Source organism: Mya arenaria, chromosome 13 (genome assembly GCF_026914265.1).
Source record: "Mya arenaria isolate MELC-2E11 chromosome 13, ASM2691426v1".
Lineage (NCBI taxonomy): Eukaryota > Metazoa > Mollusca > Bivalvia > Myida > Myidae > Mya > Mya arenaria.
Genome location: NC_069134.1, coordinates 33,718,029 through 33,735,376, shown reverse-complemented (window position 1 = coordinate 33,735,376; position 17,348 = coordinate 33,718,029). Strand labels below are relative to the sequence as shown.

Below are 17,348 nucleotides of genomic sequence, written 5' to 3'. Positions count from 1 at the left end.
AGCATGCTGATTTTGACTTCCTGTCAGTTGATTTTCTTTGGGTTCTTTTATTATTTATTTTTCGTTAGACTAAGCGGGCCAATTAATTGTTGACATGTTTCTCATCTTTTTAGCAACATGAAATGGTCATCACAAGCATCCTTGCTGTATATTTTGATAGCAATTTCTTTAATCTCATATGTCCTATTCTTGGTTGGTTTCTTTCCATTGAAACAAATTGTTGACACCAAGGCTACACTGAAAAATTACACGTTAAACACACACACAATTTCCCAACCATCAAATCAGGAAACTAAGGTTGTGATAGTTTTGATTGATGCCTTGAGGTCAGATTTTGTGTCTGAGGATAGATTTATGCCATTCGTACATGAGACATTACTGACTTGCAATGGTCGAAAGTATATTGTGAAAGCACATCCACCTACAGTGACGCTACCTCGGATAAAGGTGTGTTTATTAGTTTTCATCACAATTCAAGAGGAAAAGACAAAAAGGTTCTTAGTACTTAAGAAGCAGACATAACTTTTTTTTGCTTTCACACCTGCAATTACTTAATGTCAGTTTCTAGGGTGTGAGGTCATGGGTTCAATCCCTCATCTCCTTAAAAAAAGGCAATAAATGATACCACTGGAACTTTCGCGAACTGACATGAGGGTTGTACTCACAAAACAATTTGGAGAACTCAGTACTGGTTGTAACCAAGAAAGCTTCACACTAAACCTCTTGTATAGCATACTATCTTTTTTACTTTGGGGTATCTACATGTTTCAATTGACTGGTGCATAATGTACATATACATGTACATTGTACATGCTTTGTTTCTCATGACCAATGATTGAATCAAAGTGTAATGCTATTTTTGATAAAAAAGGGGTGATGCTGAGAACATTTATTCCAATTTTCTTAAAAGACATGCCATAACATTATGTTGGACTTCAAAATCAGATTTATTTAAATCTTATTAATTTTTTTTTTCAATAATGATAATGCTTTCAGGCTCTTACATCTGGCAGTATTCCTGGCTTTGTAGATGTTGTCCTCAACTTTGACTCCAGAAGCTTGACAGAAGATAACATTATTTCTCAAGCATTTGATCATGGAAAGAAGATCGTTTTCTATGGAGATGATACCTGGATTAAACTTTTCCCAGAACATTTCATTAGATCCGAAGGAACCACTTCATTCTTTGTCACAGATTATACTGAGGTGCGTGTTCGTTAATCCTTAATTTTTCTAAGTGCTACACATTGCAGATAAATAAATGATATTTTGTACTGCTTAAAGTAACACCTGATATCCATTTTTAGTCTTCTAGTATTTTATTTTAGTCATTAGTCACTCTGTATTTTCCCAATATTGAACTGGTTTAGGTAGATGACAATGTAACAAGACATCTCGATGATGAGCTCAAAGCTGATGACTGGGACATGATGATCTTGCACTACCTTGGTTTAGATCATATAGGCCACACTGTTGGCCCAGCTAGTCCCTTGGTGGCCCCTAAACTGCAAGAGATGGATAAGATCATACAGAATATATACACCAGTCTTGAAAAGAAAGTAAGTCATTGTATATTTTAATTAAGATTGTCCAAAATGGACCGATGTGTATCTGCTTAATTACTATTTTTTGGCAATAGCATTGCCTGCCTTGATCGATTAAATTTGATACAAATCTATTTTACAAGTGTTTTGAAAAGTTTTGTTACTTACTTCTAAAGGGATGCCTTGATTGACCATTTTCAAATGTGAGGCTGTCTATTTCTATCTAACCAATTATCTATATTTGGTACTTGTGCTAATTTTATGATTAGAAATGACACAGAATGGCTTATACACCAAAGGCAATCGCTGTCCTTATAGGATACTGTTCTTTTTAGGGTTCAGATTTCCTGGTGCTTGTATGTGGAGACCACGGTATGTCTGACCAGGGAAGCCATGGTGGGGCCTCAGACAGGGAGGTCCTTGTCCCTGCTGTGTTCCTCAGTCCACTCTACAAAAACCATAGTAAGTGTTGTTAATTGATATTGCACTGAACAACCCTAATATATAAATATTCACAATAGTTAAGCCAACTGAATGATTTACAAGTCACATAATACATGTAACTCTGTACATGCAAATGCACTTAGTTTCAATATATTCTTTTGTAAAACAAAGTCGGTAGTTATTGTGGGCAGTTGGAGTCTGACTTTAGTGCAGTGTACATGTATGCCTTTGTAGATTCTAAGTTCTTCTTTTTATTGTCAATGTCACTTCTGAATTTTTTAACACATTTATATTTGTATTAAGTTTCAATAGCTATTGTCAGAGAATACAAACCTGATACAGTAAGGATATCAGGAATATGGAGAGCCCAGCAGCAGCTACCTACTACAAGTGGACCTGGCCCAACTCTGTCTGTCCGATTGAGGCTGCCCTTCCACTCTGTCGGTCGGTCAGCTACTTGTTAGTGCCTTAGACAGCTTTTAAAATCATTTTCAATTTCAGAAGACTCTTGGATATCCCAGGACCAGCTGTTGACCTGGTCCCAACTCTAACTATCCTGTTTGGGCTGCCACCTTCCTCAAAAAGCCTTGGTCAGCTACTGGTCCTTGACTAGGGCATTCTATATATTCATATTTCTTCCAATTTCAGAGGAGATGTGGAGAGCCCAGCACCAGCTGTTACAAGTGGACCTGGCCCCAACTCTGTCTGTCCTGTTGGGTCTGCCCCCTCCCTCTAACAGCCTTGGTCAGCTATTGGTCAGTGTCTTTGATGGATTCACTGACCAACAGAAACTGGACAGTCTGTACGTCAACTTACAGCAGGTCATAAGACTTATGGAGCAAAGTGTGGAGGACATAGAAAAAGGTATATTTTGGCTTTTGGTTTTCATTTTTAAATTTGTATTGAAAGTATGATTATATTTAGTCTTAGGGATAGTATGTTTTCATGTGTAATTTCGTTTGAAAATGTTTTAATACAGCTATATCATACTGAAAAACAAACATAATACCAATTTAAAGGGTCTTATGTTTGTCTTTTTAGTGGGTGTCCTTAAATTTAATAAATATTTAACATAGCTATTGTATGATACTTAATATGACAATGATAATACATTGATAAAGCAGTATTCAGCTCAAAAAGGAGATGTTTTATTATATGGTTGGTGTGATTGTCATTTTTGTGGTATAATGCAAACCTAAACCATGGCTGTCTAGGGGTGAGAGTGGTCTTGTGGTATAGAGGTTTTGGGTTTGAGCCCCACTAGGGGTCCTTTCTCATGACCTCTCATAAAGGACACAGTACTGGTTTCTGCTTTTAGTTGTCTGAACAATTGAGCAACTATTGTTTTAGTATAGACCAACTGTGGCCATTACTCTAAAACAGTAAGACAGTCATATGAAACTTGTTACACATGTTGCAACGGACAATACGCACAATTCTCTTGTTTTCTGAGTAAAATCCCCTGGGAAGCCTTCTAAAATATAATGACATGTATGCACATGTAATGAAAGCCCAATAACTCTTGTGTTAAAAATTGTTGAAAATTGCACCTTGTTCTACTTTAAAAAAAGAAAAATAGATGGGCATTGACATTCACTCCCTTGCACTCTTGTTATTTTATGAGAGCCTAACTATCATGTTCTCAATGATTTCCAGAGTCCAGCTATGAGCTAGCCCAGTATGCCATACAACAGCATGATAACTACTTGACCACTGGTCAGCCTGAACCAAGCCACATCTTCAGGAGCTATGAGATGGCCCTGGACAGAATGACCAGTAGGATAGCTGGCTCGCTGACCACTTATGACCATTATGCTATGCTGTTGGCTGTCATTATTTCATTCATGGTAAGAAATGAGTGTAATAAGAGGTAAGGCAAGTATTTATTTCCCATATATTTAATATCATTTGGTAGCAATATTTTGAGCGTGTCTGATATACCAAGCAAGAATGTCAAATTATTGCCAAAGCCATTATTTTGTCATCAGCTTTGGTGTGCAAAGACTAAAGCTTTGGCTTTTACTCAAAATCTGTTTTAGATTTTCACACACAACTTATTACGCATGTTGCCAGCGCCGATACGCTCCTGTGTAGCAAGGCGAAAAACTCTGACTTAATTAATTGTTGAAACAGGCTCCTGTTTTTAATAAAAAACAGAAGTTGGCATCTGCTTGCATTGCTCTAGTTAAAACCTACAATAGCCATTCATTTCGTTGCTTAAAGGAGATGGTACTCATTCAGCGTACATTTCAAGCATTTTTTCATCTTAGCACATTCATCTCTTACAAAACAATTGTCATTTTTATTTCAGGCACTCAATTTATCATTATGCTTGACAACCTCTTCCAGAGTTGAAACCAAAATTACTGTGTCAGTGATTGGTGGAATTTGCCTGTCAATCATCCTGTTGTTTGGTCACATGACTGCTTGTACCAGCCAATCATTTCACAGTGCTGTCCTTTGTGGGTGGAGCATCAAGTCTTTGGCTTTGCAGATGGTGTTACTGGCTTCTGTGATATTCCTATGTTTTAATATTTTGGCAAACTTTAAACAGATTTTGACAAGATTGAAAATGGTGAGTTAGCTAATCAACACTTACAATACAAAAAATAATATAAAACTATTGTACTTAAATTAAACTCTCAACTGTATACTTGAAGACTAAAGCCTATAGGTCAGCATTTCTATTTTAAGTTTTGCTTTGAGAAATAAAATAAGACATCCATCACAAACAATGCACAAGAATTTTACCATCTTTATTTTTATTTCCATGCAATCTTTTTCATTTATTGTAGCTGTCACCCAAAACAAGTTTGGAACGTCTATTACTGTATGGCACCCTATTCCATAGTCTCAGTTTCGGTTCTAGTAGTTTTGTTGAGGAGGAACACCAAACATGGTACTTTCTGACCATGACCTTCTATCTGGTTGCCTTGGTGACTGAGGTCAAAGGTCATATCATTAATGTTGTGGGTAAAAAGACAGATATTTTAGTTGAAATAGCAAAATATGATGATGCTAGAAATAGTGTGAACTCTGATGAGGCAAACGTTTTGAATGTTAGTAATAGCAATGGGTTATTTAACAAAAAAACGAAAACAAACTGCGAACAAAAAGTATTTGATGAACAAAACCATCTGAGCTTTGAACAAACATCAATGCAAAAGAGTCCATGTGAAATAAAGAATCATAGAAAACAAATACCATTTTATCAGTTGTTGCCATGGAAGCTGATAGTAGGCATAGCAACAGTGATGTTGCTAGGCAGATTGCTAAGGATTCTAAACCAGACTGGTAACAAGTGGCTGGATGTACCAGATGTTGGAGACTGGTTGCTAAGGTACTGACCTTTTTATTTCAGTAATATGATTTTTAAACCAAGATAAAACCAAATATTTATTACATGCTTAAATACATGCTTTACTGGTATTTCAGAACAAGACATTCCAATGCACAATTCTGTACATTTACTCAATGTTGTTTAATTGATCTATCAATGAGGGCAATAGTGATCTAGTTGCATGGATGTTCACCTTATCCCACAAGAGGCCATAGTTGCATACAATACCAGGAGCTCTTTTTTAACCAGTTCTGCTATCTACCCAGGAATCAAGAGTAATTCATATCAGCATCTACACATGTTCAGAATAGAGCTAAATTGAATTTGTATGAACTAAACTGATCTCTCAGATTATTTGCTGATTTTGATTAAACATGTACATTGTATATGAACAAACGAAGTGAATATACTTTGTTGATAGTTTAATGCTTTGAACTTGCAGCATATTATTTCAAACATAGAATAGAGAGAAAATATATGTTATCACTTAAAAAGACTGTCTCTTATTTCAGCCCTGAGAACAAATCAACCCTTTCTGTCTCAGTTGTCGGGTCTCTAGTCATCATTTTCCTGTGCATAATACTCACTGGTGGAGTTGCCATGCTGGAGTCAGTATTCTTTACTGTTGGACTTGTACTAGTTTACTTGTATAGAGTCAACAGTGGGGAAATACTTGGTGTTTCAGAATTGCTGAATGCTCATGACAATACCAAGTACGTAAAACCATCTTTTTATCATTTGTGATCTCTTAATGATAAAAAATATTGCCAAAAAATGTTAACTCATTTGGAAAGAACTTTCTATTTGGCTCATGAAAAGTTTCATGTGGTCTGACATACGTGTGGCATTATACAGCATTTAAAAATCCATATCCAATGAAATGGGGTATAAATATTTTCCACTGTTAGATGCATAAGTTCCATGATCTTTATTGTGGTACCTTTCGTGAGGCCCCAATGAAAGTCTTGTATTGCTAAACTTTATTAAAATCAAACTATTGATTACATTTATTCATTGGCAAATAAAAGAAATCTGGAGGACACAACTCATAGGGCCTCCAATAAGAAAATCAGTGAATGGAAAGTTGGAGTTAATCAACAAGGACAATTTTTACTTCTTTTAATGCCAATGCAGTTTGTCTTACTTAATGTCGTCCTTGATAATACAATTTACAGTATTAGGCAATATCGATAGCTTGGATTTCACAAATTGCTTCATCACTAAAAGTTTCCATTGTTTTCTTTTACAGGTCACATGGTATATTTGAGGCCCGGCTTGTGTACGCTGTGATACTTTTAATGAATCTCATCTCCGTTTACAAAAACATTTCTCATCATTATACGAACAAACATTCCACATTTGAACATCACAAAGAAGCTACACGTGATCAAAATAGTGCCGCTACTAGTAAATGCCAAGTGCCATATTCCCTTACTCCCATTAAAACACTCCATCTTTCATGGATATTGCTTATGCTCCTGTTGCTAAGAACGCATAACACCATGTTGGTTGCCATGGTGACGCTACAGGAGTGTCTGCTATGGAAAGACGTCATAAGGCGAGTTGGACTTTCCCCGGGGTACCTTGCCCTGCTATGCTGGTGGATGGGACAGGCAGTGTTTTTCCAACAGGTTTGTATACAATTGTTTTGCATATAGGTCCACCTATTATAAAGTATATTTCTTGCCAGATAATGTAATTGATGTATTGCCTTTGATCATAGGAAATACAAGACAGTTATCTATACTTACATTACTGAAAAGGTTTATTTGTGTTTTTAAGACAATAAGTCATTGATGTCATAGGTTACGTCGTCGAAGTGCAAAACAATAAAAAAATGTTGAATACTGTATGAAAAGAAAACTTATACACTCTATTTATGACCCTACGCATGACTGTAGCAAGGCCCATAACTCCGACTTTTAACAGTTGTTATGTTATTCCCCGATTTGACTTTTCAAATCGATCATTCCACAATACAATATAAGTATACATGTACCGACTTGTTTGCAATAACTTGAGAGGGGTGGGTGGGGGGCATTGGAGTCACCTTATTGTCGACAGGTCGGTTGAATGTCTCACACAATGTATCACTGGGATACTTGGTACACTTTACCACCATGTGTTGTATGTGTGTCTAGTATATTTTTCGTAACCCACGGACATTTCGTCTTTGAGTTATGCACCCTTGATTATATTTTTTTTCATTTTACACTTAGGAGTTTGTGTTGTACCTATCGCTTTTTCCGTGACCCACGGACATTTCGTCCTTGAGTTATGTACCCTTGATTATGATTTTACATTTTACACTCAGGAGTTTGTCTTGTGCCTAGCGTTTTTTTTCGTGACCCACGGATATTTCGAGTTATGTACCCTTGATTATGATTTTACATTATACACTCAGGAGTTTGTGTTGTGCCTAGCGTTTTTTTCGTGACCCACGGATATTTCGAGTTATGTACCCTTGATTATGATTTTACATTTTACACTCAGGAGTTTGTGTTGTGCCTGGCGTTTTTTTCCGTGACCCACGGATATTTCGAGTTATGTACCCTTGATTATGATTTTACATTTTACACTCAGGAGTTTGTGTTGTGCCTAGCGTTTTTTTCCGTGACCCACGGATATTTCGAGTTATGTACCCTTGATTATGATTTTACATTTTACACTCAGGAGTTTGTGTTGTGCCTAGCGTTTTTTTCCGTGACCCACGGATATTTCGAGTTATGTACCCTTGATTATGATTTTACATTATACACTCAGGAGTTTGTGTTGTGCCTAGCGTTTTTTTCGTGGCCCACGGATATTTCGAGTTATGTACCCTTGATTATGATTTTACATTTTACACTCAGGAGTTTGTGTTGTGCCTAGCGTTTTTTTCCGTGACCCACGGATATTTCGAGTTATGTACCCTTGATTATGATTTTACATTTTACACTCAGGAGTTTGTGTTGTGCCTAGCGTTTTTTTCGTGGCCCACGGATATTTCGAGTTATGTACCCTTGATTATGATTTTACATTTTACACTCAGGAGTTTGTGTTGTGCCTAGCGTTTTTTTCCGTGACCCACGGATATTTCGAGTTATGTACCCTTGATTATGATTTTACATTTTACACTCAGGAGTTTGTGTTGTGCCTAGCGTTTTTTTCGTGACCCACGGATATTTCGAGTTATGTACCCTTGATTATGATTTTACATTTTACACTCAGGAGTTTGTGTTGTGCCTAGCGTTTTTTCCGTGACCCACGGACATTTCGTCTTAAAGTTATGTGCTATTGAACAGGACTTTCATTCTCTTGGTTATATTGGAGTTTCTAGAGGGAACTTGAAGTAAGTGTAGGGATCTTCTCCCAAAGTTTTAGAGATATCAAGTGCCTGACATAGTTTCATGACCCTTAGCCATCTCGTTCCCATTTACCCTAGCCAGTTTTTTTTAGTTTTGTGCCGTATTTAGACAATACTGTTTCTTTAACTGTTACTCTGTATGTATTTTATAAATACGTCATGTCTTAATACATATTGTAAATACTACTGTCAATTTGAGTATTAATATTTTTAGCGACAGCTGATAGGGTTGTTATCCTCGTCGTTTCGTGTGCTTGTCAATGAATGGTGATCATGAGCAACAATGTGTTGCAATAATGTCACATATGGCCTTAAGCGAAACTGACGTCTTTATAAGATAAGAAAATTATTTTCAGGCATGTGCGGCTCGTTGGTCTAGGGGTATGATTCTCGCTTTGGGTGCGAGAGGTCCCGGGTTCAAATCCCGGACGAGCCCAGAATTTTTTATTTGTTTTTGTTTTTAATACGTCCTTGCATCATCGCTGCAAACGTGTCAAGGTATCGTCCGTCTACACCACTGTAATACCTGAGCAGCTGCTATACACTTTGTAAAGTAACGTTTTCGTGTACGAGTAGTTACGAGTTCACGATAAATTTCATTTATTTTGTGAAATCCATCTCGGTGCTTATGTCGAGCAGGTACAGTACCAAGCGAAGTAGTCGGACTGCTGAATGCAGGGATCTTTGGGATCATCGGAAACTAATACCTATCAGAATCAAACAATGTATGAAATATAAACGTACTCTTTTGCGTGTGTAAAAGCCGGTGAACAGTCCAGTTTTCATCGAGAATTGTTTTATATAATAGACATAAAATTTGTACATAGACATTATTTTATTTAAGAAGCAAATTAATAAAATTACTATATAATCATAATACAATTTGTTATATAACCGCCCATTAATGTTATATCTCAATGGTAGCTTTATTCAAAAACATAAGCCATGCAAAAAAATATATAACGGTAAACCGCATTTACTTATCCTTGCATTCTAATGATGGATGGCTTACATTTTTTACTTTATAAATTCTTCATATCTTAATTACAAATTGTAAATACTACTGTCAATTTTAGTATTAAAGCTTCACTCTCACAGATTGACCGTTTTGACAACTTTATTTTTTTTTGTCTTGGAATGAGCTAATTGTTGCGTAAATATTTGGAAACCAGTGATACTAGACTGCTGACAAAATATCAGATCCCAGATTTTAATATTTACGTTCAAAAATTGATATTTTGTTATTAAAAGCGTTACTAACGCTTAATGAAAATTGGAATTGTTCAGCCTTTTCCAAACAATCTGTTCTATTGTGAGTTTTCTCCCACCTCAGATAAATAGATCCAAAAAATTAACCATGCTAGAAATTCTTATCTTGCCCACGGGCGATGATAAAATGCCCGTATGGAACTCCTTTTTAATGGTCGCCACATTGTGATTACCCCCCTTGTTGAAAACTGTCGTCTGCAGCATCATGGGAACCTTGTTTTGTGGCAATATTTAGAACGCTAATTAACTATATATCGCTTCAAATGTCACCATAAAACAGTTTTCACGCACATCTTTAAGAAATAATGCTTCACTGTCCTTAGAACTATTTGAAGACCGGTTTGACTATTAACATAATCTGAATCATGCGCGCATATCCATGACAACCACAAATTATCGCATATCCATACACAATAAATTTCACTAAGCACAATAGAGTTCCAGCCAAAAATACATTTTTACTTAATTTTGTTTAACTGAGGTGGGAGAAAAAGCATCTACCATAGCCGCTCGTGTCCCGACCCTCGCTCAGAGTGTTTTGCGGAAATTCGGTAAACCTCGTTTCCGCAAAACACCCTACGCTCGGGTCGGAATGAACCTATCTTACACGAGCGGCCATGGAAGATACTTATAATCTTATATGACAGAATTAAAGTTATTGCTATTAAAATCAGCTGATTCTAAGACAAAACCTGAACGAAATATATGTCAAAACCGATAATCTGTAAGAGTGCAGCTTTAATAGTTTTAGCGACAGCTGATAGGATTGTTATCGTCGTCGTTCCACGTGCTTGTCAATGAAGGGTGATCATGAACATTGTGTTGCAATAATGTCACATATGGCCTTAAGCGAAAGTGACGTCTTTATAAGATAAGAAAATTGTATATAGATATGTGCGGCTCGTTGGTCTAGGGGTATGATTCTCGCTTTGGGTGCGAGAGGTCCCGGGTTCAAATCCCGGACGAGCCCGAAATATTTTATTCGTTTTTGATTTTAAATTGTCCCTGCACCATCACTACGAACGTGTCAATGGGTGACGTCCGTCTCCACCACTGTAATACCTCAGCGGCTGCGAAACAGCTACGGGTGTGAAATCCATCTCGGTGGTTATGTCGAGCAGGTACAATACCAAGCAAAGGAGTCGGAATGCTGGACGCAGGCTCTTTATACTTTATAATATTTGGGATGATGGGAAACTTAAACCTATCAGAATTAAACATTGCATGAAATTCAAACGTACTCTTTTGCGCTTTTAAAAGCCTGTGTTGATCATATTTTTTCATGATCAACGGACATTGTGTCTCAGAGTTAGGTGCCCTTGCATATGATTTTCACACTTTTGCTATATCGGAGTTTGCGGGGATCGAATTTCTCCCACATTTGAGATATCTCGCTTGTACTTGGTACACTTTACCACCATGATTGGTAGTTGTGTTAAGCATATTTTTTGTGACCCACTTAGTTATGTGTTCTTAAATATGATTTTCACACTTTCGGGCATAATGGAGTTTGTAGAGAGAACTTGAAGGGAACTTCTCCCACAGTTTGAGAGATATCACTCTGATTTTTGTTACAAATTATCATCAAGTTTCGTGTCTCATCGCCATCTCGTTTCTCCATTCCCGTACACCAGAGTGATGATGCTATGCGTTAGGTTTATCATTATGAAACATCCGATAAATGAGAATGTGTTTCAATTGGCCCCAGCAAACAATGTTTTCAGTTATATGCCGTTACACATTAGCTGTATTAAATTTTAGGTTGACCTTGTGACAAATAGGTATTACTTCCCTATAAATTCAAGTATTAAAGGTAGAATAAAATAATTATTCTGTGAAATGTAAGCTATCCATTATTAATACAAACAATTCCTACTGGTTAAGTTTCATTTCAAAGTGACAAAACGTTTAGTTTTCATCGAGAGCGTTTTTATATTGACATTATGTAATATGTAGAAAACAATTTATAAAATTGATATATAATCATAATAGTTTTTTTTGTTTTAAAACCTTCCATTAATATTAATTCGTAATAGTAACGTAATTATGGTGTTATGCAGAAAGTTTATCCATTAAAAAAGAATATAATATATTATGGTTAATCAATTTATATTGAACATAGAAATAATCTTGGTATTAATATCTTAAATATCTTTGCATTCTAATGATGGATGGCTGACCTTAATAAACTATGAGGTACCCATATTATGTTCGCAGTATAAAAATTATACTAATAATTATGATAAATACTACTTAACTATTTAAACAATACTGTATTCTTAAACTGTAACTCTCTGTGTTTATTTTAAAAATACGTCAGGTCTTAATTACAAATAGTAAATACTACTGTCAATTTTAAAATTTAAGCTGCACTCTCACAGACTGGCCGTTTTAACAACTTTTTTTCTCTCTTTTTTTTGAATGATCAAATTTTGGCGTAAGTGTTTGGAAACCAGTGAAACAAGACTGCAGATAAAATATCAGACCGCAAATTTTCATATTTACTTTCAAAAAGTATTTAGCAAACGCTTTAAGAAAATTTAAATTTTCGGTAGTGGTCTAAACAATTGAGATCTGTCCTACTGTGAGTTATCTTATATGAACGAATTGAAGGCATTGATATTAACATCAGCTTATTCTGAGACAAAAACTGAAAGAAATATACGTCATAACATTCAATCTGTGAGAGTGCAGCTTTAATAGTTTTAGCGACAGCTGATATGATTGTTATCCTCGCCGTTCCGTGCTTGTCAATGGATGGTATTCACGAACAATGTGTTGCAATAATGTCACATATGGCCTTAAGCGAAAGTGACGTCTTTATATGATAAGAAAATTGTACATAGATATGTGCGGCTCGTTGGTCTAGGGGTATGATTCTCGCTTTGGGTGCGAGAGGTCCCGGGTTCAAATCCCGGACGAGCCCAGAATTTTGTATTTGTTTTTGTTTTAAAACTAATCTTTATGTCCCTGAATCATCGCTACAAATGTGTCCATGGATGTTGTCCGTCTTCACCCGTGTGTATCACAGCGGCCGCGAAACAGGTGTCGAACAGGTACATGTACAGTACCAAGCGAAGGAGTCGGAATGTTAAACGCAGAGCCTTTTTACAAAACAAAAAACCTATCAGATTTAAATAATGTATGAATTTCAAACATACTTTTTTGCGTGTGAAAGTCTGTGTACAGTTTGCGTGTCGGCGGCTGTTGTCACACCAGTTTGCACTGTCCTGGCTCAATGAAGGCTGGGTGTCCTATTATTGACATCTTTTTTGCCATATAGATAAGATTTGGCAGCTCTAACATTTTTGTTTCTGCGGTTGACGTTTCGATTAAGTACGTCAGACTAGCCGGATACCAGCGCCCGATGTGTCTAATGTCCATTTCAGCACTATCATAACACCAAGGAAATCTATCACAAGAAATGTCTTTCGTTTCAGGGCAACTCTAATAGTCTTTCTACGGTTGACGTCTCGGCAGGCTATGTCGGACTAGCCGGGTATCAGTCGACCGTTGTTGGGGTGCTGCTGTTTTGTTCCACGTATGCCGGGCCCGGCTTCTGGCTCATAGCGCTGGTTAAATACCATCTGGAGCTGGGTCAAACACAGTGAGTATTAAACGTTTGCAATTACATACCGTCAAAATGGAGTTAAATACTAAATAGAAATAAAAAATATGGAAAAATGTACCAGTTTAAAAATACATTACTATACATCATTTCAGATTTTTTTGGAAATTTAAGATGTCATGTGTATTCATGCATTGACAGAGCGTACTATTTTTGATCGCTTTACCGCATAGCGATTTGTAGTAAGGATCTGATATGCCTACTATGAACGTTGGCCCTGAAGGGACTCCGTTCAAAAACGAGAGGGATTGTGGTGTTCCCTTAATCTTTAACACTGTAAAAGTATCTAAAACACTTTATAGAAATGTCCGTCACAATAGGCATATATATATACATGTAACTGGTTGTCTGTTGTTGTTTTTTCAATCATTCTGTTAGCAATGAAAGAGAATGGTTTCAAACTTGTAAAATAATGCTGTTGAAATTAATTGTATATGAATCTATCATAATTAAATTTAGTACAATACGAATCCCTGCCATAGTGAAATCACAAAAATCGCATTCAGTCTGTTCTGCACCATCTCTGTCTTGACAACACGATTATGTCATATACTTAACAATCTATAAAAATATATTTTCTTTTTTAACCAGATAACAGAGACTGATATGACTTCATTTAGGAATCACATTATTTATATTGAATAATGCGGAATACAATTTCTATAATCATGCATATTTGTTGACACATCACTAGTTGTAATACACGCACACTAAGTATAATAGGATGTTAAACATTTCAATTATTAGCTCCAGAAAATGTGTTAGTGTACTTTTTCTCCATTCAAATTCAGTGATTTATTTGTTTTCATGCTATGAACATTGTTTAATGTTTTATGCAATAAACATCGTATCGTAAACAATTGGTATGTCTTTGCTATAAACCTAAATGTACATTTCAGAACCACAGACAAAGCCGACACCGACACAATAAACCATCAATACCCATCCCCAACCCCGCGCTTCGCCCTTCTGACCAGCGTCCACTCCCTACTCACGGAGCGACTGGTCACTCTGCTGTTCTACTGTGTCGTGGTCAGCTCCCAGCGCTATCACCTGTTTGTGTGGACAGTGTTCTCGCCAAAGCTGCTGTATGAAGGGATGCTGACCCTCGTTTTTGTGGTGTTCGCCTTAGCTGTGTCTGCCATCGGGCCATAATTTCTCGAAAGTTATTAAGCGTAACACGCTTAAAGTGGCACTCTTAATTAAAATCGATACAAATGTCTTACAAACATAAATTTTGAGTGATACACCTTTAACTACTTCGTACAAACTAAATAATGCATTTACGGATTTTTTTTACTGATAACAAGACTGAAACCGTGTATTTGATAGCTGAAAATGCACAGATATTAAATGACTGGTGTGTCCTAAAAGATTTACAGTGACTGATCAACTATAGTCTCATAAGGTAGAAATACCGTGTTTGTTGCACCTTTCTTTCAAATTATACACAATATCCTCCATAAGAACCATTGTTTTCAATATGTATCCATCATTTGAGGTAAATTAAAAGAATGTATTCTTTGTTGTACATCTTATTTGGGAGTAAGAGTGCATCTTTAAGTAGCTTATATCATTAAGCCAAATTTCATAGTTAATCTTGATTTTACTTAATAGAAAATAGTTTATTGTGATTATCATAAAGATATTTCCCTTTTAAAGTCCAATAACTCTTAAGAATGTGAATATTACACAAATTATACCGAAACAAAAATAGTGAGCTAAGCTTAATCCTGTCATAAAGGACTTGAGAAATTGGGGCCTGTCTGATGATAACTTCATAAGGGCAGCTCCAAAATATACAGATAATCAAGGACAAAACAACCATGTTGACAACAACGACACCTGTTGCTGTAGTATGTACTACGCAAAAATAACAAGCTCTTTCGGCAGCATTATCTTCATTTATACACCTATAGCAAAGGTAAAGGGAGATGTACAGACATTACGCATGATGAGCCCGATTGTCATTATTTTAAAGCTGGACTCTCACAGATTGAACATTTTGACAATTGTTTTATTTTTTGTCTTGGAACGAGCCAGTTTATGCGAAAACCCATGGAAACCAGTGATATAAGACTGCCGACGAACAATCAGATCTCATATTTTTATATTAAAATTTAAAACATGATGTTTTATGCATTATTTTTAAAGGGACTGTACTCCGAATGATGAAATAGCGAAAAAAGAAAAGAATAGAAAATGGTCGAAAACTGACATAATCTTGGTATCGATGTGTACAATGCATTGAAACTTACTAACTAAAGTACCACATAGTTTACAATTAATTTATTTGTCGCAGTGTTTTCGTATTTTTCCATTAAAACAGATTACTGTGTATGTCTACCTAGTATAATTCAATCCTTATGCGTGATTGGCTAGTCGATGTTATCACGTGATATAACCGAGTTAGGTGTATAGCTTAATTATATCACCCGTCTAGAAAAAGCCTTCGTAGCTCAGTGGATACAACGCTGGACTGTAATTTTGGCGACACCGGTCTTCGACACATTTTTTTTTTAATTTTGGTATTCTTTTTTACAATTATGATATCAACGAGTAAAGCATTTTATTAAATAATTGTCCTGAGATTCGTTATAGAAAAAAACTTTTTTTGGTGCCAATCTGGTGTACAGTCCCTTTAAACCGTTAGTAACGCTTTTAGCAATAAAACATTATTTTTCCAACTTAAATATGGAAATCTGCGATCTGGTCTTTTGTCAGCAGTCTTATATCACTGCTTTGCAGATATTTACGCAAGTTTTCGCTTTTTCGAAGACAAAAAATAAAACAGTTGTCAAAATGGTAAATATGTGGGAGTGCAGCTTTAAAAAGAACTCTTAATGGACAACAGCCCTTTTCGAAACGGGTGTTTAAAAGAACATGCTCGATCTCTAGTTATGAAATTGAGTGGCTTTTTTATTCAGGGACACCTTTTAATATTTTGGACTTAAAAAATCCACATTGACTCAAACAGTGAGTGCCAACGAAGTGTCATACACTGCTCCATTTAATCAGATATTCGAACTTGCGTTCTGTATTGACATATCATATTTACTTATAAATGAACATTGACTTTTGGTTGTTAAATATATCAGAATCATTTAAAACAAATTGAATATGATTCGAAGATGCTTTTACAAACATGTTGTACAAGGGTATGAATAGTAAAATATTAATGGAATGGAATAAATATTAAATTAAGTTTCTGCATTATTTTTGATAATTATTGTGTACTATGCCATATAAAAACAAACTGTTGATACAAATATACTAAGACTATAAATTTAAAAATATATAAACATGTAAATGAGTGAATGTTAAGAAACATATTTTAAAATAAATATTGCAACGATAACATAAGATCGTTAAATTACTTGTCCATGTGTGTTATTCAATATTCAACGTAAGTTAATGTTATGGTCATACATCATTGACTTCATTCACTCTATTGGTCAATTAGTAATTACAAGTAATCCGATTAGCTTCATCGCTCTTAGATCCAATTAAAACCAATGTTGAATACCAGCTATCAACTATAACACCGTTCAAGATATTCGAATATCTCTATACACGTGCTTTGGGGCTTTTAATTTCTCACGTTAAATGTATATTAATAAAGCGCAATTTTGAAATTCACAGTTTTTATGTTACAAAATCGAAACATTCTTAAGTCGTAATATCATCCTAAATGTCGTAATCCTAACAGGGGAAACAAAGTGACAAAGGTCCCGCTGATATCTCGCTGTGTTTTATCAGTCCTAAGTGTCTTAATGT

At 35.8% G+C, this 17,348-nt stretch overlaps 1 protein-coding gene and 3 non-coding genes across 5 annotated transcripts; all 4 read left to right on the top strand.

Moving 5' to 3' along the window:
- The first annotated feature begins 86 nt into the window (after nt 1-86).
- On the top strand, nt 87-16,885 carry LOC128212874 (uncharacterized). 2 transcript variants are annotated; one of them, XM_052918257.1, is made up of 12 exons: nt 87-447; nt 997-1,206; nt 1,371-1,559; nt 1,880-2,006; nt 2,637-2,852; nt 3,645-3,835; nt 4,300-4,563; nt 4,784-5,328; nt 5,841-6,041; nt 6,578-6,959; nt 13,384-13,550; nt 14,471-16,885. In XM_052918257.1, exons 1-12 carry the CDS (start codon nt 118-120, stop codon nt 14,724-14,726), a joined length of 3,078 nt encoding a protein of 1,025 aa, XP_052774217.1. In that variant the 5' UTR covers nt 87-117; the 3' UTR covers nt 14,727-16,885. The 2 variants fall into 2 exon arrangements, with proteins under 2 accessions (XP_052774217.1, XP_052774219.1); XM_052918259.1 differs by having other exon boundaries at nt 318-447; nt 1,031-1,206.
- Trnap-ugg (transfer RNA proline (anticodon UGG)) lies at nt 9,039-9,110 on the top strand. Its single transcript has one exon. It is a non-coding gene; the product is annotated as a tRNA-Pro (tRNA).
- On the top strand, nt 10,842-10,913 carry Trnap-ugg (transfer RNA proline (anticodon UGG)). Its single transcript has one exon. It is a non-coding gene; the product is annotated as a tRNA-Pro (tRNA).
- Trnap-ugg (transfer RNA proline (anticodon UGG)) lies at nt 12,798-12,869 on the top strand. Its single transcript has one exon. It is a non-coding gene; the product is annotated as a tRNA-Pro (tRNA).
- Nucleotides 16,886-17,348: the final 463 nt, after the last annotated feature.

Bases quoted from the DNA above. Each gene is read 5' to 3' on its own strand.
- LOC128212874 (XM_052918257.1), top strand. From the start codon at position 118: ATGAAATGGTCATCACAAGCATCCTTGCTGTATATTTTGATAGCAATT. The intron at 2,853-3,644 runs GTATATTTTGGC...AATGATTTCCAG, and splicing joins TGTGGAGGACATAGAAAAAG to AGTCCAGCTATGAGCTAGCC. The intron at 6,960-13,383 runs GTTTGTATACAA...CTTTCGTTTCAG, and splicing joins AGGCAGTGTTTTTCCAACAG to GGCAACTCTAATAGTCTTTC.